Here is a 26,229-nt window from a genome sequence, read left to right as displayed (position 1 = left end):
AATATCAATATTTTTTTTTTCTTCACAGCATTCCCCGCTTGCTGTCCCGGTCCCGGAGCCTCGCTGGGGAAGACGCTGCCGCTACTTAACGGCTACGACAGGCTGTGCCTTACGTCATTGTGACGTCACACACGGTCAAAAAACCGCCGTTCCGCTTTAAAAAAAAAAAAAATCCTTTCCGAACGAGGAAGTACGGGTCCACTCTCATGGCCCCGCCCACCTTCGCCAGGCCCCGCCCCGCCCCAGTGGGGCGGGGCGGGGCCTGGCGAAGATGGGCGGGGCGAGCGCGGGCGGTGGGCGGGGCGAGCGCGGGCGGTGGGCGGGGCGAGCGCGGGCGGTGGGCGGGGCTTGGCCTCCCGCTCCGGTCGCCCGTGGAGACCGGCTGAGGGCGGAGGACGGGAGCGGCGGGCGGTGAGTGCCGGGCCTGGGGCCTGGGCCTAGGCCCGGGCCGGGGTTAAAAGCACCGGGCCGGGGTCTCCGCCGGCGGGAACGGGCGGCAGGGACGCGGAGAGGCCCCCGGGGACGGCTGGGCCCCCGATTCGGGTGGGGTTGGGCCCTGCGGGGTGGGTTGGGCCCGGTTTTTTAGGTTGGTTTGGGCTTTTTGTGGGGTTTGGGTTGGGTTTTTTTTTTTTTTTTCGGTTTTTTTTTTTTTTTTTTTCCTTTGTCCTTCAAGCTCTCCCCAGGAGCAATCCCGGAGAGAGACAGCGCGCAGCCTGGAGCTTCAGTGCGGTTCAACAAGTTGTATGTGGCTCCGGAAAGGGATGGAATCTGCTCAATTATGTTTAAAAAAAAAAAAAATAAAATAGGCCTTTCTCCTCGAATCAGAGTCTGTGCGGCCTCCCCTCTGTCTCTCCAGACCTTCTGTGTGGAAGCGATGGATGCGCAGGGCCAGCAGCACAAACGGCAGAGGAACCACCCCAGCCTTCACATAAATCATTTAAACTTTGTTTTTTTTTTTTTTCCCCATAATTGAGCAGATTTAAACATCTATTGCAGCGATCCCAGCCGCCAGGCGATGGGCTTTCCTCGGCCCCGGCGGGGTCGCGGCGCTCTGCTTGCCGGAGGAGGTTTCCCACGTGCGAGGAGTTGTGGGATTAGTGTGGGAAGGAGCTTAATTAGCGGTAAGCGTCATTATTCGAGGAGGTTTCGTGTTGATACTGAGAAGATTACGCGCCCTGTTGCAGTAACAAGTTTACTTTAGTAACTTTTAAATGGCAATACTCTGTTGCAAGCTTAAATTCTTCACTTTTTTGGGGGGGGGGGCGTGTTTGGGAAGCCAGGCTGAATTACGTAGGAAGCTGTGCCTCGTTAGTTCTGACGACCAGGAAACAATTTTATTAGTATAGCATATCAAATTGAATTCTCAGTAATTTGTCAGGCTATTAGCTGGCATTTCTATTGACTTAGCGCTAATAGCATCAGTGACAAGTTGCTTGTTTGCATTTATCTTGGTTGTAAATTGGTTTGGAAATAAAATTCTGCGAGCAAACGGCGAGCACTGGACAGCAGCAGCATTTTCTGCTGGCCCAGTAGCACTAAATGAGATTGAGGGATTAGTACACAGTTAATGACTTCTCAATCCCCCGTTTCATCCCTGCGTTGGACGTATTGCAGGCACGTAGGATATCTTTAATCAAGCACTAAAGCGGCAAATAAAACTCCGGAGGAGAACAACGGATGGGGTCTAGCGCTGCGGTCAAGCTCGCTTGCGTAATCGCCCGGCTGACGAGGCCACCTGCATTTAAAACTGAAGCTCTGCTGCTCCTTGGAGGAGTTCCTGGGGGCTCCCAAACAGGAGGCTGCGCTGGGCAGGACCACGGTCTCTCGCTGGCATTGCGCTGAAATGCAAGTATTGAGTTGTGCTGTAGGTTTCAGGTACTTCTTTTGTTTCAAACACGTGTCTCTGACTACGTAATAACTTTTTTTTGATGAATACTGGAAGTTCTTAATCTCTTAGGCTCTGTTTCTCAAAAGATGTGGTGTATTTGAGACAGATTCATGAGAAACTCTCTGCAGCAGGGTCTGGGATGCAGACGGTAGCGCGGTGACGGCTCCGCAGTCCCTTCAGGTGTTGCTGAAATGGTGAGGCTGTTGTGGAAGATGCTAAACACAACAGTTCCGCAGGGTGGGAATGCACTTCCTTCCCAACATGGCTTCCCAAACCCCGATGCATCGTCCTTGGATTAGGCTGTGTTGCAAAAGCAAATTCAGACTCCTGCAGAAGCTCGCGGTGCAGCCCCAGAAATCCTCACCCCCAGCCCTGTTGCTTTGTCCCCTGTGCCAGAGCAGAGATTTCCACAGGAGCCGGCTTCACGGGGACAGAGAGAAGCGTCCATGCAGCATACAGTTAGCATGGGAAACACCACTGCAACCTCGGCCACGCTGCGGAGCAGTGTTCCCGGGAGGATTGTATTGCTGCAAGTTCGTCCGCGCTTCCAGAACTGTAAGAGCGGGTCGGGCTCGCGGGCCTCGGGTTCTAGCACAGGCTATGTCCTCGTCGTGCAGAGGCAGGAGTTGTATTGCTTTAGTGGAAACGGAAAGCAAGTTCCCCAGATCCTGCAAGTGCTTATGGGCTTGCCGTTTCTTGGGAAATTGAAGCTGCAGATGTTTGATGGCTCTCGGGATTTGCTCCGCGTTAATCACTGCCGGAATCACGCAGCTATTTTCTGAGTTTTGCAATATTACACAACTAGACCTCGTTTTTCTGAACCTGAACGCTCATCCTGCGTTCGCCACTGTGGCCGCTTCTGCAATCGCATCTCTTCTGCTCTCAGCAGCAACCTGTAGAGGAACGTAGAGGTGGGGGGAGCAGAGAGAATACTGGTGACGTGAGCAGAAAGTTTTCACTCTGTGTTTTGCAAGGATTAATGAGAAGCAGCAGAAAGAGCGGAGGTAGTGCCAGAAGTCCTCACAGTGACTGAGTTACGGTGGGGCTCTCCGCGGGGTTTTCTGGAGGTGGGGAGGAGCGGGAAGGTGAGGGGAACGGCGGGGGTACCCAGGGAGCACGGTGGGGGTACGTCCGTCCCCCTGAGAAGCGCGCAGCTCGGGGGGATCCAACATTCCCGGTGCTTGTTACTGCGGAGCAGCTCGGCCCTCTTCCAACCGCACATCTGGGTGGAGGAGAAGGTCCTTACAACTGAGGCCTGGGGTGCAGTGTACCCCGTGTCTGCAAGATCCAGGGCTCCTGGGGGCTGCCTGCCAGCGTGGGCGTGGGCAGTCGGTGGCTTTGAGATGCTCGGGGACACCACTGAGTGTGTATTTTTAGTTGTGTTCCTTTGAATATTTGGTAAGACAGGCAATGTGTTTGTATTCAGCTTCCTGTGTCCCTGTCAGCGTCTTGGCATGTGATGGAGTTACAGAGTAAGAAGAAAAAAATCTTTAGAATACACTTTTTTAATTTGTACTGCAGCAGCTAACGACTGCAGGATGCGAGCTCTGGGATGCCGTGGGTCCCGAGCCCCACACGAGGGGCGATTACCCTGTGTTGGCTCCCGTGGGCTTGCCAGGGACTCGCCCTTCAGCTTGGGGTTTAAACAGTTGAAACAGTCGGCTTGCTTGTTTAAACAGTCAGCTCAGCCTGAAGCGGGCACCAGGCTTGCTCTGCCATTTGTTCACGCCATTTTTCTTCCCATCCCTTCTCCTGTGTGGTTACAAGCCTGCCGTACAGGGACAGGTCTTGGTTTTGGACGCACGCGCGATCCGAGCTCCGTTGCTCTCCCCCGCTGTACCTCCGCTCCGACACAACGGCGTCTGCGCAGAGCTCTCCCTTGCCGGGCGGGTCCCGATCCTCCGGTGCTAGCTCTCCCGAGCGTTTGGAGGCGGCAGAGCCGATCTTCGCCCGGGTGGGACGGGGACAGCCCGGTTCCCCGATGCCGGCGGTGCTCTGTTGAATCATCCCTTCGCTATCGTAACCCCTCCTTGCGCAGAGGCAGCTGGAGCGCACGGGGGAGATTTTGCCTGATCTTGCTCTCTAAATGAGAGTCATCTTTGTGCGATGATGCTTATCTTTGCGCAAAAGCTCCCCCAGCCAGGTGCTGATACTCAGAAGAACTTTTCCCTTGCTGGGGCAAGAACCGGGCAATTCAAAAGCTGAGATGCTAAACGGACGTGGGAGCGGGTGGCTGTGGTGTTCTTGGGGAGGGTGTAGGATTAACCATGGGGAAGAGAAACAGCTTTCCGGTGGTTTACGCTGAGGAGAGCAAAAAAAACCACCTCCCTCCTGCTTTCCCTCGTGATAAGATGATGCCGTGGGAGCCAGCGCTGCCCTCGCCCACGCAGCCCCCTTTGGCCGTGCCGGGGAGGGGCGAGGGAAGGCGGGGGATGTTCTCCTGAGGGACCAGCGGGTATCCTTAGGAAGGAGAAATCCTGGGCTGAGAACCGGGAAAAACTGCGCCAGCTGTGAACGCTGGCGCTGCGGGTCTGGCTGGCGGAGCGGGACGGGCTGGGAAGCTCTGCAAGCGGGGACTCGGTGCTGGCGGAAGGGAACGGAGGTGGCCCTGCAGAGGAGAGGGCTTCTTCGGCAGGAACAGCCGTTCTGAGTGTTTATACGTTTAAGCTTTGATTAAAAATGGCTTGTGATGTAGGGAGCGTGTCTCCAGAAAGGCCTTTCCCGAGCAATCTGTCCCTCACTGGATGCGTTTAGGTTTCTGTCCTCTGCTGTTGGGTCTTTGGGCTTCGGTTTTCTCAGCGATTGGTGCAGTCTGCAGTTTGGGACACTGGATGTATCTGTGTGTACCTTCTCAGTTACTGAAAAAAGAAAAGGGTTCTCTGCCCCGTCATTAATCATCTCGATGAACAGCCGGAGTACTTCCAGGAGAAAATTTCCTTTCCGTTTTTAAAAATAACACCAAGCAGATACCGAAGGCATTTTTGCTATTTTCCGTGGGCTGCCGCCTTACAGCGGAGCGCGAGAAGTTCTGTCCCAGGGTGGTGCGTTGCGGTTTGCGTTAGAAAAACAAAGTTCTCCTGAAAGATCCTGTGCAGTAGTGTGGTGCAGCTTTCCAGTGGTGTATTTACCAGACCAGAATTTATTTAAAAGTAGGTGGAAAGTTAACTACCTTACTCATTTTTTGGCGTGGATATGGCTAGTAGAGGAGAGAAATGGCGAGTTACGCGCGAGTGCCGCGATACCTCCGCTGCGGGTCGATGTCTGCGCGGAGGAGAAAGGCTGGTAGCTGCTGCTGGGGTGGACCTGCCGCCGTGACATCCTCCTGCCCGCTGCCACCAGTGTCACCTCAGCCGCCGTGACATCCTCCTGCCCGCTGCCACCAGTGTCACCTCGGCGGGACCCGAAGGTGGCTGTGGGGTGGGGGCTTGTCAGAGAGCATGTAAAAGCATCTCTGGTATCGAGTAGCTTGCAAGTTAAACCTTAGAAGAAAGCAAAACACACATCTTGAAGTGTCAGGCAGCTGTGTAGGTCAGTTAATTAAAAAAAATATATATATAATTTGCTCTGCTCCTCTCTCCCTTGTTGATCCTGCTCTCCAGTTCTCATTAAACAGCACCAGCACAGCTGGCAAGAAGTTATCCTCTCTGGAAAGCTGCGCTGTTGCAGGAAATACTTGAGGCAAATGTAAACCAACATGAAATATGAATGTGCAGTCGTGCAGCAGCTCTGCAGAAGCCCGGGAGGCTTTTGTTTCCAAATCAAAATCATTCCGAAAGCACCTCCAGCTTCCTTTGCCGGGAACAGGGTCCATCTGCGCTGCAGAGGAAGAAGTTAAGCAAACGCAACGAGTCTCAGAAACGAGAGATTAAATGGAAAGAGCTCGTTGTTTTTGTTAATGAAAAGCCAGAACCTTTCAGCCAAGCTCTTGTTTTTCTATTTCGCCTTATTCTTGCAAGATGTGATGCGGAAGGTGTTACGTTCTCCTCTTGCTTGGTTTTGCAGCCGGGATCGCTGCTCTAAAAATGTAAAAGTTGGTGCTGTTGCAAGTAAAATACTCTGTTTTGTTGGTCGTTCCTGGGAATAAGACCGAGCAGATCCCCAAATACATTTTCAGCTGTCTTTTTAGATTCAAGCCAAAAAAAGTCAGGCTTTTGAGTCTAAGCTTGGAGCTGGGATAAGCAGAAAGTGTTGCTGACAGTTTTGGGAGACGGATTGTTTTCTTCCTGGCTCAATCTGGTTTGTGTGACCGTAAAACTCGCAAGGGCTTTGTCCTGCGAAGCGGGGATGCTCCAGCTGGAGCTGGCTGCCGGGGCGTGTGGCGCAGGAGGACCCGGCCTTGGGCCGGCGGGTCTGGGACGCCTTGTCTGGCTCCCACGTGCCCTTCCCGGATTTATCCCTTCCCAAGGACGGCCTGACCGCCGGACGCTTACGCCCCGGCTACGCAGCGCGTCTCGAGGAGGGTTTTGGAGAGGGTGCGTTATGCCGGCCTCAAGCTACGCAAGTAACGTTGGGTTTGCGGGGTTTTCTGACTGATTTGATAGGAGCTTTGAGTAGGCAGGAATATCGGGTCTCTACGGCTCCAGGGTGGAAAGCAGCCCCGAAGAGCCGTAATGATTTTTCAGATGCATTTCAGGATTGCTTTGACTGTGTGTTTTGACCTCCATCAGGAAGCAGAAGTCAATAGATTGATTGATTTTTTCCCCCACCTCCTAAACAATTTTCAGGGTGTGTGGCCGGAGTGAGAACTTACACAGCTAAGCAGCGCGGAAGGTTTTCCGTCAGAACTCGTATGTTGCGCGGCACAGCTGGCACACGTATGTAAAGGCGGTTGCACGTTGCGTGTAGTTCAGTTTCCGTGCTGGATGTGACAAGCTCGAGCTTGGCACTGGGACAGCGAGGGCTGGCTGCAGCAAGGCAGTCTCTTTTCGAATGCCGTTTATTTTCCTGCTCCATAACAATGATTTTTTAACAGCCGCTATTAAAATTTTGATGCCGTTTCCAACACGGGAAGTGGCCTGTGATTTACAAAGGGGACGCTGCCCACGCTGCCAGCCCCTGGCACCTCTCTGCTTTGGGAAGGGCCATCCCTTGGGAACTTTCCGTGCTGTTTTTCCCCTTGTTTCTTGTTTCAGTGAATTGCTCTGCCTCCTCCCGCCCCATCGTTTCTGCCCGAGGAAGGCTGGGGGCCATGTGCTGCAGCCCGCCCCTCGCGCCAGAGCCCTTCGCAGTCGCTCCCCGCCGATGGGTGTGTGCCACCCGCTGGTGGTCGTAGCCCTCGCTTTGCCCCCGCGCGTCGCTCCGGGGTTAGTATGTCGGGAATCGGCTCGACATTTCCTGCATACCAGGGCTGGTAAATCTCGTAGCTAATTGCGTTATTCGGCCGGTTACGGAGCGGCGCCAGGGCTCCGCGCCAGCTCTCCGCCGGCCGTTGGCCAACGACGGTTGGTTTTCTTCCAAAAAGTGTCGGTGGCGATTCTGGATCCTGCCGCGCCCCGGTTAATGAGTTATCTGTGCCCCGGCTGCTCTGCCCGGCCAGTAAATGCCTGGTGCGCGTAGAGCCCGTGTTTTGCACCACGTTTGACAGCGCGTGTCTCTGGGAGGATACGGAGGCGCACAAACACGCGTTGGAAATCGCAGAAAAGGCTGACGCAGCCATGACCAGTCCGTGATAGATTACCAGTTGCTGTTCTTAGAACTTGCCCCGTGCGTTTGCACACCTGCGCGCCTATCGCACTGGCTTCGTGCAGCAGCCAAGCCATGCGGATAAAAAGACAGACAACTTTGTTTGGAAATGAAGTCCCCCCCTCTAGCTAGCGCAGAAGGCACGTCACCTTATGCTTTCTGTCCCCTTCTCTCTTACCCAGAGCACGGAGCAGCCAGCTTGGTTTGTGTTTGTGTTATAGACGTTTTTTAACAAATAAACCCTTGTGTTCCTCAGTCCCTGGTTTCTCTTCCCAGCGGTGAGGAGTCAGGTGCCCAGTACCGCTATCAGTCGTCACCAGAACTCTTAGAAAGTCCCTTCCCTCATTGCATTGTTGTTGCGTAGTTTTAGTTTAAAATGAGCATTTTATAAAATGAAAATTTAAGCAGGGTTTTAAACATAGCGTGCTCTGGATTTGCCAGTCTTGCGACGGTGAGCAGTGTCTGGCGTGGGAACTTGTACTTTTTCGGACTGATCAAATTCCAAGATTTGTTTCTGGGTGCGCAAAGGCCTTCGTAGGAGACGTGGGCGCTCAGATTTGTTTCTCCTGCGGTTTAAGCACAGCTGCTAGAATGCATCAGTGGAGCCTTACGTCTCGAAGAAGTCTGCAGGAGGCAGTGATACGCGTGCCCAGCGCCGGCTGCGCTGGCACTCGGCGTAAACCTGCTCGAGGGTTTATCCTGAGCAGTTTAACTGGTTTTAAAGCCAGGAGCTTTTCCAACAGCTGCCTCTGAATGTCGTCTGCCGTGGGTCTGGGTGGGATCTCCGCTTCAGGGGGAGCTGTAGTGGGCAGTGAGGAGGTGGCGGCGCAGAAAGGCTGTGAAAACTTGCTGACTTCACGGAGGTTTGGGAGGTGGCCAGAGGAACCGGCTGCCCGTGGCCGTATCCGGCGGAGGGGACATAGGGGAGCAGGTCCTAAGAAAGGTTTGAGGTGGATTTTTCAGGGAGACCAGTCTCAAATGCTCTGTAACCCTTCTTAGCCTTGGCTTTCTTGCACCGTGCAGCACTTACAGTTTTTATTTCCCTCTGTTGCAGGATCATTACGCTGATAAGATCAAAGCAAGCCGGACGGGTAGCAAAGCTGCCTATGTAGGTGAGTTTCCAGTGCACACTTGTTCCTGTCTTTCATGCAAAATATGAAGCAGCATGACAAGTCCCAAACCCCAGTGATTTGATTGTATTGAAATACAAAATACTCAGCAGCTTTGTGGAGGAGAGGCTGCAAGGATGGCATTGGCTCCGAGGCAGGCCCACTGGATATTGGGGGCATAAATACTGCTTTGGAATTGGGGTGCTTCTCCCAGAAATCAGGCTTTTCCTTGTTTACTACACCAGTTAGCAAGGGGCAGCGTGGAAGTCTTCATGATTTCTGTATTTCCTGCATTTGCCCCTTCCTTCAAATGGGCACTTGGATAAATTCCTGTAACCAAGCAGCTTGTGGAATACTTTGCACCCTGTCAGTGCCTCTGAGCTCAGAACCACAGAGCATCTCCCACCAGCGTCCTCGCCTTTATCTCTCTTTCAGACCGAAGAATTTGCTGAAGGCCGCGCTGGATCTCGTGACTCCCAGTCTGGTGCTTTAATCACGGACCGCTCCTGCTTTACATGCTGTAAGATGAATTGATTTTGATTCCACTAGTAGTCTTGCAAATGTCTCTTTGTAATTTGTGTATGTCTCTTCTGGTCTGAGCTAGATGGGTAGTGCCCTGTGGGGAGAAACAGGTACTTCTGTGGGGAACCGCACCGCGGCTCGTTAGGGAGCGCAGGACAACGTATTTAGAATAATACTCCTCAAACATCTTTCAAAGTAACCTTAATCTGGAAGTCAGTTTTCATGGCTTTCATTTGTGCTGAAGATATAGAAAGCCAAGTCAGGAAAAAATGCAGTGGAAAATAAAAGTGGGCTTTTCTACAGCTCATTTCCCAACGAGTAAATTGGGTTTGATAGAATCTCGTGTATGGAGGCTGACTTTCAAAAATCAAACATAGCTCTAGCCCAGTTTTGATCAGCCAGGTGGTACTGGGGTAACTTGTAAAATGGAGATTGTGAGGGAACACATCCTTAATTAAATACCCAGAATGCTCAATCCAGCTGAAGATCTTGGGAGCTGCCTGTTTTCTTTCATTTCACGTTATCTGGGATTTTTATACCTTTTAGAAAGACTAATTAAGACACTGGCAGCATTGTTTATAATTTTAAAAAAGATCTCAACTGTAAAATCTCCCCACGTTTTCAAGTGTAAATTCTCTGGAGCAGCAAACATCACAACTTAGTGCTCTGTGCTTTAAGGACTTCTTATTCTCCGTGTGCGCTGACGGGCCGCTCGCCGCTGGGGAACGCAGGTGTATCTGCGTGCCCAGACTGCCCCTCGCTAACCTCGCCCCTCTCCGAGGGGTACAGCTGGAAGTAGAGTTTGTTGTGCTGTATCTTCTCTGCTGTTAGGGTGCTTTTGCAATCTGGTGATAAATACTGTAATCCAGATGAGAGGCAAGCAGACTGAGCAGAGCTGAGGCGTGCCGGTCCCCCGCTGACACCTCGCGTTTCCACCTCTGACATGTAAGACCCGGCTCTGTGTTTGTTTCAAGCTCGTGTAAGATCTGCGCTTGTTCAGACTGTGTAAAAGACCGAGTGACTTCGTGCAAAACAACCTTCTGTGTCCAGCAAACCCAAAGTTGGGTTTTCCGGGGAGCCTGAGTTTCCCCAGTCCCTTCAGCTGTGGCGCAGGGTGTGCATCCCAGAGCGTCCGTGTCCTTCGCCAAAACCGCTGCGTGCCAGTCGCGCAGCTGCCAGCTATTTCTGTTTTCTGTGCGCACGATAACAGTGTGATCTCGGTTGGTTTTGTTTGGGGAGGATCTTGTTTTCTTTTACCAAACCCAAACTTTTTTTAATGTGTATCAAACATTTGTGCTGCGATTGTAAATCTCGCCTGGTACCTATTTACAAATCCAGAGCTCTCACTTGTCAGGAAGCAGCTAGCCGTTGCTCTCGCTGCCTGGTTTTGTTTTCCATTCTGTTTAGTAGCATAGCAGAAGGAAAAGGTTTCAGCCGTGGTGTTTTTCTCTGCCGGGTGTCTCGCTGTGGTTTCCACTGGGTGTCAGCAGGGCCCCGCGCCGGGGCTGGGGTGGCAGGAGCCCTGCCAGCCGCCGCCGGCTTTCCCTTTGGCTGCACCCACCGCTGGAAAAACCAGGTTGGCTGCATAACCAGAGCAAGGCGCTGGCTGAGGCGCAGCTTTGCACTGGTGGGATCGCCCTGCGCAGGCGCGAGAGGCGGGTGAGCTGGAAAGGGGCTGTTTTGCTGGATGTACTCTTTCCTTCTCCGAGCAGAGCAACCGGTTGGAGCAGGAGGAGTGCTGAACGTGCCCTCCTCGTTCCCGTGCTCTCTAATTAGGGTTACATCTGGGACAGCGGGTCCCCGTCTCTGGAAGATCAGCGTGGATAACTTCTGTGGTATTTACTTTGAAGGTGTGGATGTGATAGAGCGCTCCAGAGAGGCGCTGCGGATATGTGCGTGCAGTAATCGGCGTGGGCCAGGCTGCGTCCGGCCGGTGCGACAGATCAGGGCTGCTCACCTGCGCTTCCTCAACACCGTCCCTGGCTTCCCAATCACAAAATCCTTGGGCCTGCTGCCTGTCCCGCCAGCCCGAGGCACCTCCTTCAGGCCCCTCGACTCCATGTGGTCAGTCTTGGGTGAGAAGAAGCACCCCTGAGGGCAATTTGGGTTTCAGGTGGGCAGAGGCATCTCCTGGATGCGTCTTTCTCCCACCTCCTGCTGCCGTGGGGGACCCTGCGCCTCTCCCACCCTCCCTGAGGTCACCTCGCAGGGACTGGGTGGCAGCAAAAAGCCGGTGCCCCGTCCCGCTGCGCAGCAAAGAGAAGGTGGTGTTGGGGAAGGGGCCTGGGGACCCCCTGCCGCCCTGTGCGGAGGGCGGGCGGGCGCAGCCGGAGCCCTACGCTGGGGTGCTCGGCCTTGGTGCAGGGAGGGGAAGAGCACGGTCTCCCAGCCGGCCGTGGGAGCTGGCGTCCCCTTCGCAGGGTGGCTGTGGGAAGGCGCCGCTGCGTGCCGGGGCGTGCAGGATCTGGGGAGGGGGGGGGGCACACGTCAGCGCTCGCTGGGACTCCAAACGCTCCGCAGCAAACACCATTCCCCTCCGGGCCCGCTCCAGTGCAGAGAGGTGAGCAGCTGGGCTGAGGGTAGTGCCGGGCGCTTTGGGATTTCTCCAGCAGATTCTGCCCTCGGGGGCCTAAACGTTAAAAAATCAAGGCCATGAAATATCTCAGTGACAGACACTTTGACGCTTGCGTGCAGCCGCGTTTCTGTATGCTGCCATACCCAGTTATGCTACGGTGCGCCCTCAGAGTAGAGTTGTTTATTTCTGCACCCAGCTACAGCCTTTCATGCCAACATCAGGCATCTTGGCTTGGGCTCGGGGAGTTTTTACGTTCTGCAAGTCGTAACAAACCCGCTCCTGTGCGGCCGTGCCTGCCCCGTAGGAAAACCAACCACCAGCGTTCAAGTCCCAACCAGCCGCCTGCCTTCGCGCTCCCACACGGGGGCCTGGGAAAGCGGCACGTGCAGAAGCCCTCGCAGCACCCGCCGAAACCTTGCACCCAAACACCCCACGCTGCGCCACCGCGCCTGGCGCGCGGAGCAAGTGGCGTGCGGAACTCACGGTCGTCCCGGGTGCCAGAGAGGGGCTCTGGCATCCCCCGCTCTGTACGTGTCTCTTCCTCTCGCTGCGTTTGTGCTCCTTCCAGCTTCCCCGGCGCGTGCGCGGTGTCCTGCTTAGCCAGGTTGGGGGCGAGGCGGGGGCTCGCCTCCTGCAGCGCCGGTTCCCCGTGAAGCGAAGCGCTGCTGGGCTGTGCGGTGCGGGGCAGGCAGCTCCTTTGAAGGTCCGGCTGCAGTCACACCAGATAAGTGCCGAGGTGGGAGAGGAGGTGCTGCTCACCCTCAGGAGTAGGACAGCGTCTTTGTAAGAGGGCAGAGGGGCTGTAAAGCGCTGCCTGATCAAGGGGTCACCTCACCGAGGAAGGAGCACCCCTACCAGTACCAGCTGTGCCCCGGGCGCTGGCACGGCTCAGCCTTGGGAGGAGCTTCACAGAGCAAACCCAAAACTTGTAAGCACAGAAAAGCAACTGTAAAAATGCCACCTTCCTGCCCAACAAATCTATCCGCCGTATTTTCCAAAGCAAAATTGCTGACTTTAGAGGTAGGAGTAGAAAAAGCTCCTGGCTTTTTGTTCCTGCTAGCTGTGGAGAGGGTAAGTGGTAAGCGGAGACAGCTGGATTTGGGGTTTGGTGCCATGTTGTTACCGAATTGCTTGCAGAGTCCCAGCTGAAGGTAGCAGGGGTAAAAGGATGCCAGGGAGGATGGTGTTGGTAAGGAGGGACCCTGCAAAATGATTTTGTGGACAACGCTGTGAAATAGCGGGGCGCCTTTGGTGTAATTTGGTGGGCAGAGTCTTTGGTGGTGGCAATATGCAGACAGGATCCAGCTTAAAACTGTTTCAGCGAACAGTGGGGAGGTTGCAGGACCGGGGACGGTTTCACTTGTAAACCTGCAGCGTTTGTTGTGGAATCACTGGAACTGGAAACATGACCTCCCACAGTACCACGTTTTGGGTTTTGGAGCAGCAGTGCTGCCCAAAGGCCACCCAGGGCTGCGGAGCAGCTCCGTGCCATGGAGAGGGCAGCACCGTGCCCAGCATTAGCTTCGGTACCCAGCGCAGGGCAGAGGCGAGCAGCGTGCGCTGGATGCAGCCCAGCTTTGACCTTGTCAGGCTGAAAAATAATTTCTACGGTGGTGTTTGTTTCTTTTTTTTTTTTTTTTTTTTCCTAGCAGGCTCAAGTGGGCAGCACCATCCGAACACTTCCGAGCTGGAGGAGCTCCCGGCAGTGATTCAGCGCTGGGTGCCCGAGCAGCTCCGTGGAGTGCTGGCTCTTCCCCAGGGTGCTGCTGCAGGGCCCTTGGCAGGGAGGGATCCTCTCAGCCAGCGCCCTGGGCAGCGTGCTGCGGCGGGACGGGGGGGCACCGGGAAGGCTGGCGTCCCTCTCTGGTTTTGGAACTGCTCGTGTCCTCCTTGGTGAATTTTAAGCTGGCCATGCGGCTGCCCAGGGAAGAGCGCGGAGGGCATCTCCGCCTCATGGAGCCCATACCACCCGCAGCGCAGCTTCTGTGGCTTGAAAAACGAGAAGCCTTAGAAACATGCGTTTGCAGATGAGCTGTAACTTTAGATTTGTGCCGACCCCCAGCCGCGGGCTCTCGCCCTGCAAAACCAGAGGCTGGTGGTGCGTTAAAGCCGTGCACGTCTTGGACGATTCCAGCTGCCGTGGTTTTTAGTGTTGTCGCTTTGTGTTTGTTCAGTCCGCTCAATCGATCAGCAGTTTTGAGTTATTCAACTTAAAAGCTCTTTGACTGCAAAGGAAATAGTAAGGAGATGCCCTTTGGAACCTTTATTCCGCTGCGAGCCGACTTTACGTAACTGGAGCAAATGGGAACTGCTCACGAGGCAGAGCCGCTGGGCCGTTCCCGGCTGTGCTTTAGCACTGGGGGTTTAATTACATTTCGCTCAGCAGGTGGTTCCTAAGTCCTGGATCTGAAAGAGTGAAAAAAGATAAATTGGTGTTTAATTATCCCGGTTGGAGCTCAAGTTTAATGCCCGGCCGCGAACCTGCCGCGGCTGCTCCGAGCGCCTGCTGCATGGTAACCTCGTTACCTAAAGCCTGCGGAAAGAAATAGGGCAAGGCCTTGAAAAATGGGGTTTTTCTGGGAAAGAGGGGCAGCTCCACCTGTTCGCAGGTGTTTCTGCTTTGATTTATAAGAAAGAAAAAAATGCCGGTGTATGGCCTGCGCGGAGCACGCTGGAAGCTTCGTGTGTTTTGCTGTTAGTGGTTGAACCAGGCATGGCTGGTGAGCATCCTCCTCTTTCAAACAAACCCAAGCCCTCAGTTTTCTGTGGAAAAAGGTATTTTCCCCAAAGGATGAGCTAAGCCTTGCCGCGGGCAGATTTGCTCCGTTCGTAGTTGACTCTGCTGTTAATTACAGAGCCCTAGCTCAGCAAGAGGCAACCACGAGCGCACGGGAGCGTGTGCTGGGGTGTTTCGTGGGCTGGATGTCGGTCCTCTCTCCGAGAAGCTGAGGGATACTGGTGGGGTTAGCGGCTGCTGCAGTGGAAATTCCTCTTCCAGGTGTCCGTCTCGCTGTGCCTTTCTGCTCCTTGTAGAAAGAAGGGGAAAATCGAAGCTGCGCGATGGGCTCGGGACTGGAAGCAGAGAAGAGGTGGTGCCGGCTGAGAAGGGAAGGCTGTCGGTGGGACTGATTATTTTGTCTCGTTTTAGATTGTGTGCCAGAGATGAGCGAGAGCCATGCCCGCGGCGCGCGCTGGGGCTGGGGAATCTCTGCCGTCGTCAGCCTCGGGCCTGGCGAGCCCCGGTGCGGCCTTATCGCTTGCGGGGGACCGAGGTTGGCGCTCGCCGCGTGTTCCTGCAGCCCGAGCCCTGGCTCGCTGCCTGCCTGCGACAGCACGAGGTCACACCAGCCGAGTCTTGTCTTAGGGGCTGAGCTGAAAAACTGGTTGGCACTTGGGTTTTGATCCGTTTGATAGAGAATGAGTAGCTGTGACCGTGAGCACTGGGGGACGTGGGAGATCCCGCTGAGGAAGCGATGGGGCGAGCTGGGCTCTCAGGGTGTTTTTACTTTCGGTTGAGGTCTGCCCACTGAACACGAAGGCTTGTTTCTTAGAAATTGGAGCAATGTCCTCCCCGGCCAATTCCTCTTTCTTTAGAGTGACTTAATTCTCCTGGGAAACATCCCTGTCCCACAAAACCCTGCCCCAGGCTCCAAGGGCCCGGAACCCCGAGTTCTGCAGAGCTGCGTACGCCGCTGATGTAAATCTGCGGAGTTTTCCGCAGTTTGTTGTTGTTTTCTGAAATCAAGCGTACGCGACGAGAAATCCCGCGGCTCGAGATGGCCGCAGCAGCTTAGCTGGTAGCGTAGGTTGCCAGGAACTCGGAGGGAAAACAGTATTATTGGGTGATGACCTAGTTGTTTGTAAATCTCTCTGCGGAGGAGATTTAGTAATCTTAGGAGGACTATTAAAGTAATGCTGCTTGTGTGTGTTTGAAGATGAGGAAACACAGCAATTTAATTTTCAGATGTTATGGTTTGGGTTTGTTTGTTGGTTTTTTGTTTTTTTAACATGTAATTTATTAACAAAGCTAACCAGCTGGGAAAATAAGCACTGAAACTTTCCTAACGAGGTCATCCGTGCGGGATGGGGAGGGACGCCGGAGAAACTCAAACCTCTCCAGCGGCAAAAGGGTTTTGGGGGTGGGGAAGGGGAGGCTGAACAAAGGCGAGGCTTGCCCCGGCGAAATGAGAGGAGAATGGTTTATCTTTTAATTTTGCAGTAACTGGTTTTTAACCATATGTCTTTTTTTTTAAAAAAAAAAAAAGTACTAAAATTGGCGGAATTAGCAAACATTGAACTACCTTTCTTCTCGGAGATGCAATTGATTTTTATGCAGTAATGCATGCTTTAGGTTGTTTTATTTTTTTTCCACACTGCGGTTTTTCAACATGGTAAGTGAAAACCGTGGGGTCTGGCACGGGAGTTTGGGCTCAGTTTGCAGCGGATCCGTGCTTTCGTGCCCGTGTGAAACAGCTCCTTGTTATTCCAGACACGATTATTTTAAAGCACCAGCGGCGTTCATTACCAAATCCAGCAGCTGCATTTGTCAGCTCTGGGAGCGCGGGTTGGAGGTTCCTGGTTGGAAGTCTCATTTTTCACGAACGCGTGAGCCTGTGGGGTCCAGGAGCGCGGTCTGCAACCCGGCGTGGCGTGCCAGGGTGGGAGTCGCAGCAGCGAGCGGCCCCGGGGCTGTTTTGGAGGGGCAGGAGGAGGCAGCCCCTGCCAGGATGGTCCCGTTAGCGTTTACAAATGAGTTAAGCTTCATTTACATGTTAAGCAGAAGTCTGGGTTGGACTCCGCAGCCTAAGCGGGTGCCGGGGTTAGGGAAGGCAGCCTGTATCCAGCAAAGCCCCCGCTCTGGTGGATCCCCGCTGCCATCAGTTGCTTTCGGTGGGAAGGAGTCCCAAAATTTGGGCTCAGGTGTGTTAACGGCTCTGAGCAGAACAGGGCCCAGGCGCTAGTTTTGTGAGTTTTGTGAGTTGGAAGGAGGCTGTGGCAGCAGAGCGGCCATCCCCCTGCCCGCTTCTCATGGCACACCGGCAAAGGCAGGAAGCGTCGGACGCAAACCGCGAAATTTGTCCTTTTAAACTTCCTTTCTAGGAACCCTAGCTGAACAATCCGCTTTGCAATAATAAAATTCACCCAATTGTCGGGTTAAATGCCCCAAAAGCCTGCCAACAGAAGACTTATGTTTTGTGAAGCCCACAACGCGTTCCTGCCTTGCCCGGCGTGGTGCGAGCCTCCCCGGCTCGCGGAGTCGGCTGTCGTCAAACTGAACTGGAAGAGGCCTTGTCTGAGTCACGGCACTGCGGGGCTTACGTTGGAGGTGGTTAACGCGCCGCGGCCTTTGCCTTGAATTCCAGAGGGCTTTCACTTTGTGTTTTATGTAGAACACGACCTGCGTTCAACCTCCACCTCCCATCGTCGCTTGGGATGAGAAGCACGCTCCGAGCAGCTCGCCCTTTCCTAGCAATACAGCAAAATGTCTGCTGCTTAGACCTTCGCGCGGAGATTTACAGCTGTTTCCCGACAAATGTGTTCATGCCGCGGCAGCCAGCATTCCTTCTCTTGCGTAATTTGCAGACTGAATCACTAAACGTGCCAGCAAAATGCGTTTGGGGACTGCAAATGCTAGTAATTCAGGATGCGTACGCTGTGAGTTTGCTGTGGGGTGTTAGAGCTCCGTGATCGGCCGTAACTGGGCTGTAATGGTGGGGCTGGGTTAGGAACCCAGTTTGTGACGTTGATCCCGAGGATATTTCAGAATCCTGCGCGTCACTAACTCTCCTCCTCACAGCCAAAGCGTGCGAAGGCTTCGCACCTCCCTAGAGCAAATGCTGCTCCCAAAATTCCGTACCCTAGTAAGCAGCTGATGGAGCTGGGAGGTGGCAGCCCCGCTCCGGCAAAACCGGCGCCCCTTCCCGGGAGCGGGGTCCAGGGGCTTGCCGACGCCGGCTGCTCCCAGCCCTGCGCGGTCACAGCTGCGTCTCAGCCGCCCCGCGCTGACTCACGGTTTGGATTTGTCACCTCGTCGTGCCTGGATTAAACGAGGGCTGGAAGAGGCTTGCGGGGCTGGAGGATGAGCTGTTTTCCTGCACACAGCGCTGGCTCCTTTCCTTCGTGCTGCTCTGAAGCCGTGCCGAGTGAGGATGAGTGCCCGTGTCCTCGGTTAGACAACGCCACAGAGGGAACACTGCTTCCCGGAGGAAAAAAAAAAACCCTGTTGACGTTTTTAAATTTTGCACTTATTCCCTTCCACGCGTGGCATGCAGTGAATCACGTGCAACTCAGTGTGTCGGTGACCCCTCTGGAGCACAGCAGGAACTTTGGGGAAAATCTGGGGCGGTGAGGAACTTGCGGGGAACCGGGGCAGCAGATGGCTGCCGCGGACAGAGGCTCGGGTTACGGCCCCGGCTGTTGCGGAGGTGAAGCAACCGCGATTTACAAGCTGTGCTCCTGCACGCTCGCGGTGAGTCAGCTGGCAGCGTGTGCCACCAGCCCGGCTTCCCCAGCCTCCACGTCGCGGCCGCGCTGCTCAGGTTGCCTTCGCTTTGCCGCCGCACGGAAACCCCGGCTGGAGATATTTAGAGGAGCCGAAGGTAGACGCTTCGATGCGGCGTGTCCCTGCAACAGCCGGGGCCGCGCTTGCTCGGAGCTGGGCTCTCTAAACTGGCACACTTTTAAAGGTTCTAAAATTACAAAAGATGTGTGGTTTGCCCCAAAACTGGTCTTTTGGAGTACATGCAGCGTTTCAGCTAGTTCTGGGCTTCGTGCTCCTGGATGCAAAGAGTTACTGGGAAAGCAGGCCAGTGAGTTAAACACGGGACTGCTAAATGGCCACTCAGATTCATGCAGGCTGGAGAGACGAGTGAGTATGTTTTAAATCTTATTTCCTGGAACAAATATTAAATGATACCCAGTACCAATTATGAACGTCCCTCCTCCCTGCGCGCGATCAGGAGGCGTTACCTGCCGCTTGGCAGTTACTCAGCCCAAAGACGCGGTGAGGAAGGTCCCCCCGTGTCCCGCTGCTGGCTGTTCGCCGGCTACGGCCGCGTCCCTGCTCCGCTCTCCTGGCAGCTCGGCCAGCAGCCTTCGCTCCGCTCTGCCACGTGCGGCCTGGTCCTGCCCTTGCTGGGCTTCACGGTTCCTGGCGCAGAAAACCAGCAGGTCTGTTCGTGTGCACGTTGTGGTGGGGATGTTAGAAGAGCAGCAGAAGCCGGCTGTGAGCTGTGAAGCACGAAATCCCTGTTAGCGTCCCACTTGCAGTGCTCCTGGAGTGAACCAGGAGCGAACTTCAAACCCAGGACTGGTCTCCACGCAGGGAGGGAAAAAGCTCAGAAATCTGGGCCCTGCTGAGCTGCCTGGAAACGACGGCGTGTGCCGAAATGGGCAAAATAAGGCCGTTCCCAGCTGGCCGGGCAGGCACGAGCGCCGGCTGGAAAAGCAGCGCTGCTACCCAGGCCGAGGCGTGAGAAACCTGACGCCTCCAAGGAAGCGCTGTACGCAGCGCTCGGAAAGGTCACAGGGAGCCGCGTTGGGCTGGAGTCCCTGTAACGCGAGCAATGATTGAACCGCGCACCACGGAGCCAGGTGTTCTTGTGGATCCGTGGAAAACAAACGGCAGGGCTCGTGCACGGTCCGGCCGGAGATCGCGTGCGGGGATTGGCATGGGAAGGACAGCTTTGCAGGGTAGGGCTGTCCTAAACCAGCTGCTTTTTGGGTGGTTTTTTGTTTGTTTGTTTGAACGCGATGCTGCACAACCCTCAGCCCTTCCCTGCTCCTGCTGCTCCACGCACAGGTCCTTCCCTTCCAGCAGCAGCTGGATGGTTCCATGGGATGAGGAATGGCCGGGGATGCTGGAAGGGTGCTGTGAGGGACAGGGCGAGCCGGCCTTGGCGCGGCACGGGCAACGGGACAGCTCGTGGTGGTCCGATACGCCCGGGTGGGCTCCGGCGTGCCCTGTGAGCTGTGCGCAGCTGAAGAAGCCGAGGTTTTTCTGGGAGTAAGACCTCCAGATCCCAGTGGTGTAAATGCCAGTCAAGCTGCGAAAGCTGTGCTGGGATCGGTGCCGGACCGACCGGCTGATCCCGGTGGAGAGCATCTTCCCTTCTCACTGACCCCGCGTCGGGATTGGCGCTTTGTGTCCTTTCCCAGAGAAGGAAAGTCCCGGAGCTCTCCAGGATTTTTCCTGCCACCTCCCCATATATGGCCACGTGGGAGCCGGCAGCAGCCGGGCGCGCGGCTCTGAACTTTGCCTTGTTTTCCTTTTTCCTCTGACATGTGGTAAAGCTGCTGCTGGGCCGGAGGGGGGCGAAGGTGGCGGAGCGGCCGGAGCGTGTGGCCGATGTCCCCGTCCTCCTCGGCAGAGGGGCCGTGAAATCCTCCTCCTCCTGCGAGGGGGAGAAGAGGGCAGGACAAGAGCATCTGGTTTTTCTGGAGGGTGTTTGGCTTGCAGAGCATCATTTGCTGAGCTGCTGCTCAGCTGACAACTCCTGTTGTGCAAAAGAATAATGAAAAAGAAAAAAAGCACTTTTTGCAGCGTGTCGCGTTGCCTCTCTGTATAAACGCAGTTTAACGTGCCGTGGTGCCTGTCGGGAGAACTAACCCGCTGTCTTTCCAAACAGAGCTTCGCCGCGTTCCTGAAAATGTCTGGCAAAACGGCGAGCACGACCAACAACATAGCCCAGGCCCGGAGGACCGTCCAGCAGCTGAGGATAGAAGCGTCAGTAGAGAGAATAAAGGTGAGCGCACACATCCTTCTTCACCCCTCCTTTTTTTTTTTTTCTTGGGTTTTTTTCCCCCTTTTAGCAGTAGGGCAATAAGATAGCAGCGTGCGTGTGTGCCCACAGTTCAGCATTTTCCCCGTCTCAAAATCTGAAGTCTGCATTTCAGCCCAACAAATCCGAATAAATCTAATTCTTGTGGCCGCAGTGTCCTTGGTGTTTTATGGCCTCGTAGGAGAACCAAAACAAAATATGGAGTGCAAATCAAATGTGTGAAATGGAAGGCAGTGTGAGTTTCCAATTTCATGCATATTGGGGGATTTTTTTTGTTCCATTTTTTTGTTGGCTGCCTGAGTGCTACATCTGCAGGGAAGGTGGATGAGTAGGGACATTATAAAAAAAAACCACAGTAGCAGAAACTTGTTTTCAGCTAGCAGGGATAGGATTTCAGCTACGCTGGTAATATTGCTTTCTTGGGTTTTGCCGCGCTCCAGATTCACAGTGCCCTTCCTCGGGAGCGGGGCTGTGCCAGGAGGGCCCCTGCGTGGCGTTCCCAAAGCGGCTGGTTGTCTGAGGACACTCCTGTTTACGGTCTCCAACTTTATAGAGGAGAAGTTCCTCATTATGAACCTACCGTATTATTTTGAACCTCCTCCTGTTTATTTTTAGTCTTCTGCAGAAGCGGGGCGGTACTGCTGTCTGGTGTCACAAACTAACCCCGAAGAGCGCCGGGGTCCGTCCTTTCCCCCTCCCTGCAGATGAAGCCAGAGCGAGCCGGTGGCAGCGTGTCTTTTGCGGGAGAGCACGTTGATCTCCGAGCATCTCTCCCGTGCCACGCAGGGACTGTGTCCCCATCGGCAGCTCTCAGCATGTTTAGCCATGTTATGGGGAAATACCATTTTACGGTGGATTTTTCTTTCCCTCCCACGTGTTCTGCAGGTGTCAAAAGCATCAGCAGACCTCATGCTCTACTGCGAAGAACACGCCAAGAAAGATCCCTTGCTAATGGGCATACCCGCTTCCGAGAACCCTTTCAAGGACAAGAAGACCTGCATTTTGTTATAGGAGAGCGGCCGCTCCGCCGCAGCCCTCCCCGGCAAAGCCAGCCGCCGGCGGGCGCGTAGGCAAATACTCTGTAAGGTACCAGCTATTCATTGTGCAAGAGCAGCCGTTCTTTTACCCAGCGTATAAACCATTTCTTAAGCTTTCTAAAGCATTTCTTCTGTTCCCTATCTTTATTAGGAAGCGAGGTTTCAAACTGAATTAACTTCTCTCTTGGCCGAGGGAATGGGGTCTCGGGCGTTGGGCCCGCGAGCGCTGCGCTGGCGTCCCTGCGGTGGGACGGGCAGGGCGAGCCGGGGCTCTCGTCCTCTGCAGGACCGGGTCCCGGTGTCACTTGTCAAGTTACACAAACAAGACCAAAGCTGCCTGAGCTTCGCTGACGGAGCAGAGGCAAAGGTGTAGAAACCTGATAAAACATCAGCAATTTGACTTTTTTTTTCTTTTTTTTTTTTTTTTAATTATTTCTTTTTTTAATTAGGTATGCGGGGTGGGGGGACATTTCTGTGCTGGCGCGTGTTTTTCTGCACAGACACACTTAGAAGTGCATTATCTAGCAAAAGCTACCTTTGAAAAACGATTGTAGCAACTGCTGGTGAACTCCAGGGAGCCGTGCCTGCAGCCTGCCTTACGCCGGCTTCTCTCGCCGGAGGGTTTGAAGCGCAAAACCCAGGTGCTGAGAGTCGGAGAGCTGCGGGTTTATTTTCCTGCTTAAGAGCAGTTGAAAAGGCAGAGTTTTCAGCTTTGATTCTGCTTCTTTGAATTATGTTCTGTAATTAAAAAATCTGTCTTAGTAGAAAAAAACCAAACAAACGAAAAAAAAAGAAACAAAAACAAACAAAAAAAAAGAAAAACCCAGAAATCTGTCAAAAGAATCAAAGGCTGCACGGTAGTACTGCCCGGGCTGCGTGCTGAGCTGGAGGCATGGCTCCGTCGCTTGAAGTCCCAGTTGTATTTTGTGCAGGGAGTCAGGATTTGGCTCTTTTTAAAATTCATTTTTAAAGGGGAAAAATGCCAAATTATATCCAGATTGTAGTTACGCAGACGTAATTGGAGGGCCTTTCCGTCAAGTAAGTGATTTTATACATATACGTAATAAAAAAGTCTTTCTCTGTGTGTGTGTGTGTGTGTGTGTGTGTGTGTGTGTATAAAAACCCTTCAGCAGTGTGTTCATCCACACACTGCGTATGAACAGAGAGCGCTGAAGGGGCTGCGGATAATCCACAGCTCTGCAGCCGGTGGCTCAGAGAGGAGCTGGGATTTGCCATAGCTGTGCATTTCTCTAACGGCATTTACAGAATTCATTAACCGCTCGTCGTTACTGCCTTACGTTGCGTATTTGTCCTTTCTCTATTAAATTCTGTACACGCTATTGATCTGTAGTGAGAATTACGCGTTGTGTAACAAGCTGCTTTAGCGAGCAGTTCCAAAACTGCCGTACAAGACTGGCAGAAAATTGTCCTGCTGATTCTGTGCTTACGTGCAAATTATTTTTATAATTAGAGTATTTTTCTAGTGACAATTTAAAAAACAACAATGTAGATCCACACAGTTTTTTTTTTTCACTGTCTTTGTGTCTATCATTTTATAACTGCTCTTGTTAAGAAGAGCTAATTAACTTAGGTTGGGTACGCGGGACTGTAAGAGAGAGCTCCAGCTGCGCTGCGAGGGGCGCGGGCGGGTCCGCGGGGCACGGGGCCGGGAAATAACCTCATGCTGTCCCTGAATATTGTTCTCCCATCAATAGTAATCTGCATTTTTGTTTTGTCGGAGCTCCCTGCCCCCTAAAAAAGATCACCTGTGTGGCTGCAGAGGTGAAGCCAGCGGCAGGGACCGGTTGGTGCTCCAGCTGTGGGGTCCGGCCGCCTCCCGTCCTTCCCGCCCCGCGCGCCGTGTCCGTAGCGGCGCTTGGCTCTGGGCTTTCGGATAAAGCGCTTCCGTCGCGCTGCTGGGGCTCCTCTCCTGCGAACCGCCGGCCCTCGTCAAGCCGCCAACAGTTGTACCCCAGCTGTGGCCACGGCTCCGCCCCGGCCCCACGGCCGAGTTAAGCGTGGTTTTCAACTTTTTCCGTGCAGTTTCGACATCCTCACAGCACTGGGGCAAGATTTATGCCAGCATCTATTTCACACTTGCTTACGCATCCGAAGGACGGAAGGACTGACCGTAGGTGGCTGGATCGCATCGGTGATCGGAGGCGCAGGATTAAAAGCGCTGTGCCGGGTTTTTTACAGGTGCTTTCTCAGTTTTAGGTAGAAGGCTTGAGATCAGCAGCTAACCCCTCACCGTGCTTCTGACGGCGTTTAACGTATAGATTTTTGGTAAACTCCGTTTTTTAAACGCAATATCTAGGGGCGCGTGAAGGCTGGAGCGGTTAGGTTTGCACTTTGCTCCGTTGCTGTAAATACTCCCATGGAAGAACAGGAATTGTGAAGTTCGGGCAAAATGCAGGCTCTGCCCCGGTACAGTGAAAAAAGGAGAAGTGAGAGCGTCTGCCCCCGCAGCCGCAGGGGGAAGCCCGCCGAGGTGGCGTGCTGGGGCGGCACGGCCATGCCGCCCCTCTCTGTTACAGCAGGTGAGCCCGGTACCGCTCCAGAATGGGAATTTCTTCTTTTTTTCCCCCATAAATTAAGCACCCAGCTTCTTATTTGTGGGTTTTTTTTCTCTGTATTTTCTGCTTTGACTCCTTAATGCTGCGTTGCGTTAAAGGGAGAAGGGCTGGTTGGTGGCTTGGAGACCTGGCTTTTGCTAAAATACTCTCTTGCTCAAATATTTCTGCTTTTTTTTTTATGCTCTCAGCTTGTCGGCGTTCGTTTTCCTTGGCCTCCTGGAGCTGGTGAGCTGCAAAGGTTGGACTCGCTGGTGCATTGCATCCCCCGTTCAGGATGGGGACGGCCTGGTGCTGGTGGGACCGGTGCCCCCTGCTCCTGACCCCTCCTCATCTGCCGGGGGTCCCCAAAAGAACCTGGCTGTCCCCAGAGTGTCGGGTGACAGCCGGACAGGTCTCCTGCAGCCCCTCGGTGGGACGGCTGGGGCTGTCAAGGATGCTTGCTGGCGGTGTTTAAATTTTGTCTCAGGTAGGACCCCTTCATGTCAAACCCGTGGGGCTGAAAGGGGGTGAAAAGGAGATGTCACAGGTCTGCCCGCACTTCCTGTGGGCTGGGCAGCAGGAGGCTTTTTTGGGATGAGCAGGTGAGAGCTGCAGGATGCCCCGGCTCCGCAGCGCTGGCAGGAATGGAGTGGGTTTCATTTTTTTTAAAAAAAAAAGTTTAGATTTTTAAAGACCCACGGTAAAGCCTTGCTTCTCTTGGAGAGGGATGATTATTTTTCCCACATCCTTTGCCCCCAGGCCATCCCAACCCGTCCATCCTCTGGCCCAGCTCAGCATGCCGGGGTCGGGGCGTCATCCCCGTCCCGAAAGCGCCGGCGTCCCTCCCCAGGACGCTGTGGCCCCCCTCACAGGACAGAGCCCTTTCCGTGGGGAGCCGGCAGCCCGGCCAGGCCACTCCTTGTGCTGCGCTTTGCCAAAAATGATCGATTTTGCCTGAACTTGTCGCTCCTGTGATGGTTTTTAGTTTTGAGGCTGGAGTGCAATTAAGCCCCAAACCAGCGCCGATTTTAAATGAGGGGGGCGGTGATTGAGCAGGATCTCAAGTCTGGCTCTCCAGGCTCCGAACGCGTCCCGTCGCCACGTGCGGCTGCTGCTTACTCCTCCTTTTGGCTGGTTCTCGGAATTCTCGTCCTTCCTGGTGCGTGTCGAGCGCCCTGCCCGCCCCTCCTGGCACCCTTCCACCCTTCCCGGCACCGGTGCTTCCTCGGCCGGGTGGGCACTGCTGGGCTCCGGTCCGGGACCCGTTTCTGGCTGCGGCTGCTCAGGGGGTCAGGGCCCCTCTTGCCCCACTATTTTTGGGAGGGCTTGGCACGTGGCCAGGCAGAATGCCCCCCTCCCTCAGAGCTGGTTGATTTGGGGGGAAAAAAGAGCATTTTGGTGCACGGGCACGTGCTGGGCCACGTGCGCCCAGGGCCGTCGGTGGGTCCTGGCCACCCGTGGGTCCCACCAGGCCGTTTGTAGCGTGGGGACAGGGGCTGGGGACAACACGAGGGGTGCGGGAGGGGTGAGCTCAAAGGCTGAGCTCAGAGAAATTACAAATATTTGCCATTAATTCCAAAAATGCGATTGATCCGCCCACCTTCTGTAGCACGCGTAGGGAGGAGGGATGGAGCGGCTGGCGTGCACCAGCAAGGGAGGGGAGAGGTCCCCGGAGCTGGATTTGCGTGGGTTTGGGGTCGGACAGGGTTGAGTTTTTCTTCGGTATCTTACGTTTGTGCTGTTAAAGGCACGTGCGACTGGGAGCAGGTTTTCAAACACGTGTGAACGGAGGCAAGAGCCAGCGGATCAGCGCTGGGGAGCGTAGTTGCTTTTGGTGCACGCCGCAGCAATGAGGCTAAAAACACAACCTTCAGAAAAACTCCGTTCTGTGCAGCTCGTGTCCGAGCCTGACCCGACCTCCTCGCCCGTGGCCGCTGCTGGGGCTCGCTGTGTTCTTCCCGTGCCACGGTGAGCCCCCGCGTGCCGCCGTGCTCCACCTGCGGCCATCGCACGTCCCCCCAGAGCGAGGACGCCGTGCCACGGGGGCGGGTGATGTGGCCCTTGCAGCGCCACGCGGGACG

At 54.5% G+C, this 26,229-nt stretch overlaps 1 protein-coding gene across 2 annotated transcripts; it reads left to right on the top strand.

Moving 5' to 3' along the window:
• The first annotated feature begins 323 nt into the window (after positions 1-323).
• GNG12 (G protein subunit gamma 12) lies at positions 324-22,677 on the top strand. 2 transcript variants are annotated; one of them, XM_086753972.1, is made up of 5 exons: positions 324-411; positions 8,625-8,682; positions 9,115-9,199; positions 20,404-20,520; positions 21,442-22,677. In XM_086753972.1, exons 4-5 carry the CDS (start codon positions 20,425-20,427, stop codon positions 21,565-21,567), a joined length of 222 nt encoding a protein of 73 aa, XP_086610098.1. In that variant the 5' UTR covers positions 324-411; positions 8,625-8,682; positions 9,115-9,199; positions 20,404-20,424; the 3' UTR covers positions 21,568-22,677. The 2 variants fall into 2 exon arrangements, with proteins under 2 accessions (XP_086610098.1, XP_086610099.1); XM_086753973.1 differs by lacking the exons at positions 8,625-8,682; positions 9,115-9,199 and having other exon boundaries at positions 342-411.
• The last annotated feature ends 3,552 nt before the right edge of the window (positions 22,678-26,229 follow it).

Source organism: Chlamydotis macqueenii, chromosome 8 (genome assembly GCF_036417535.1).
Source record: "Chlamydotis macqueenii isolate bChlMac1 chromosome 8, bChlMac1.mat, whole genome shotgun sequence".
Taxonomy (NCBI): Eukaryota; Metazoa; Chordata; class Aves; order Otidiformes; family Otididae; genus Chlamydotis; species Chlamydotis macqueenii.
The sequence above is the reverse complement of the archived record's forward strand: the minus strand, read 5'-3'. Positions and strand labels throughout refer to the sequence as shown.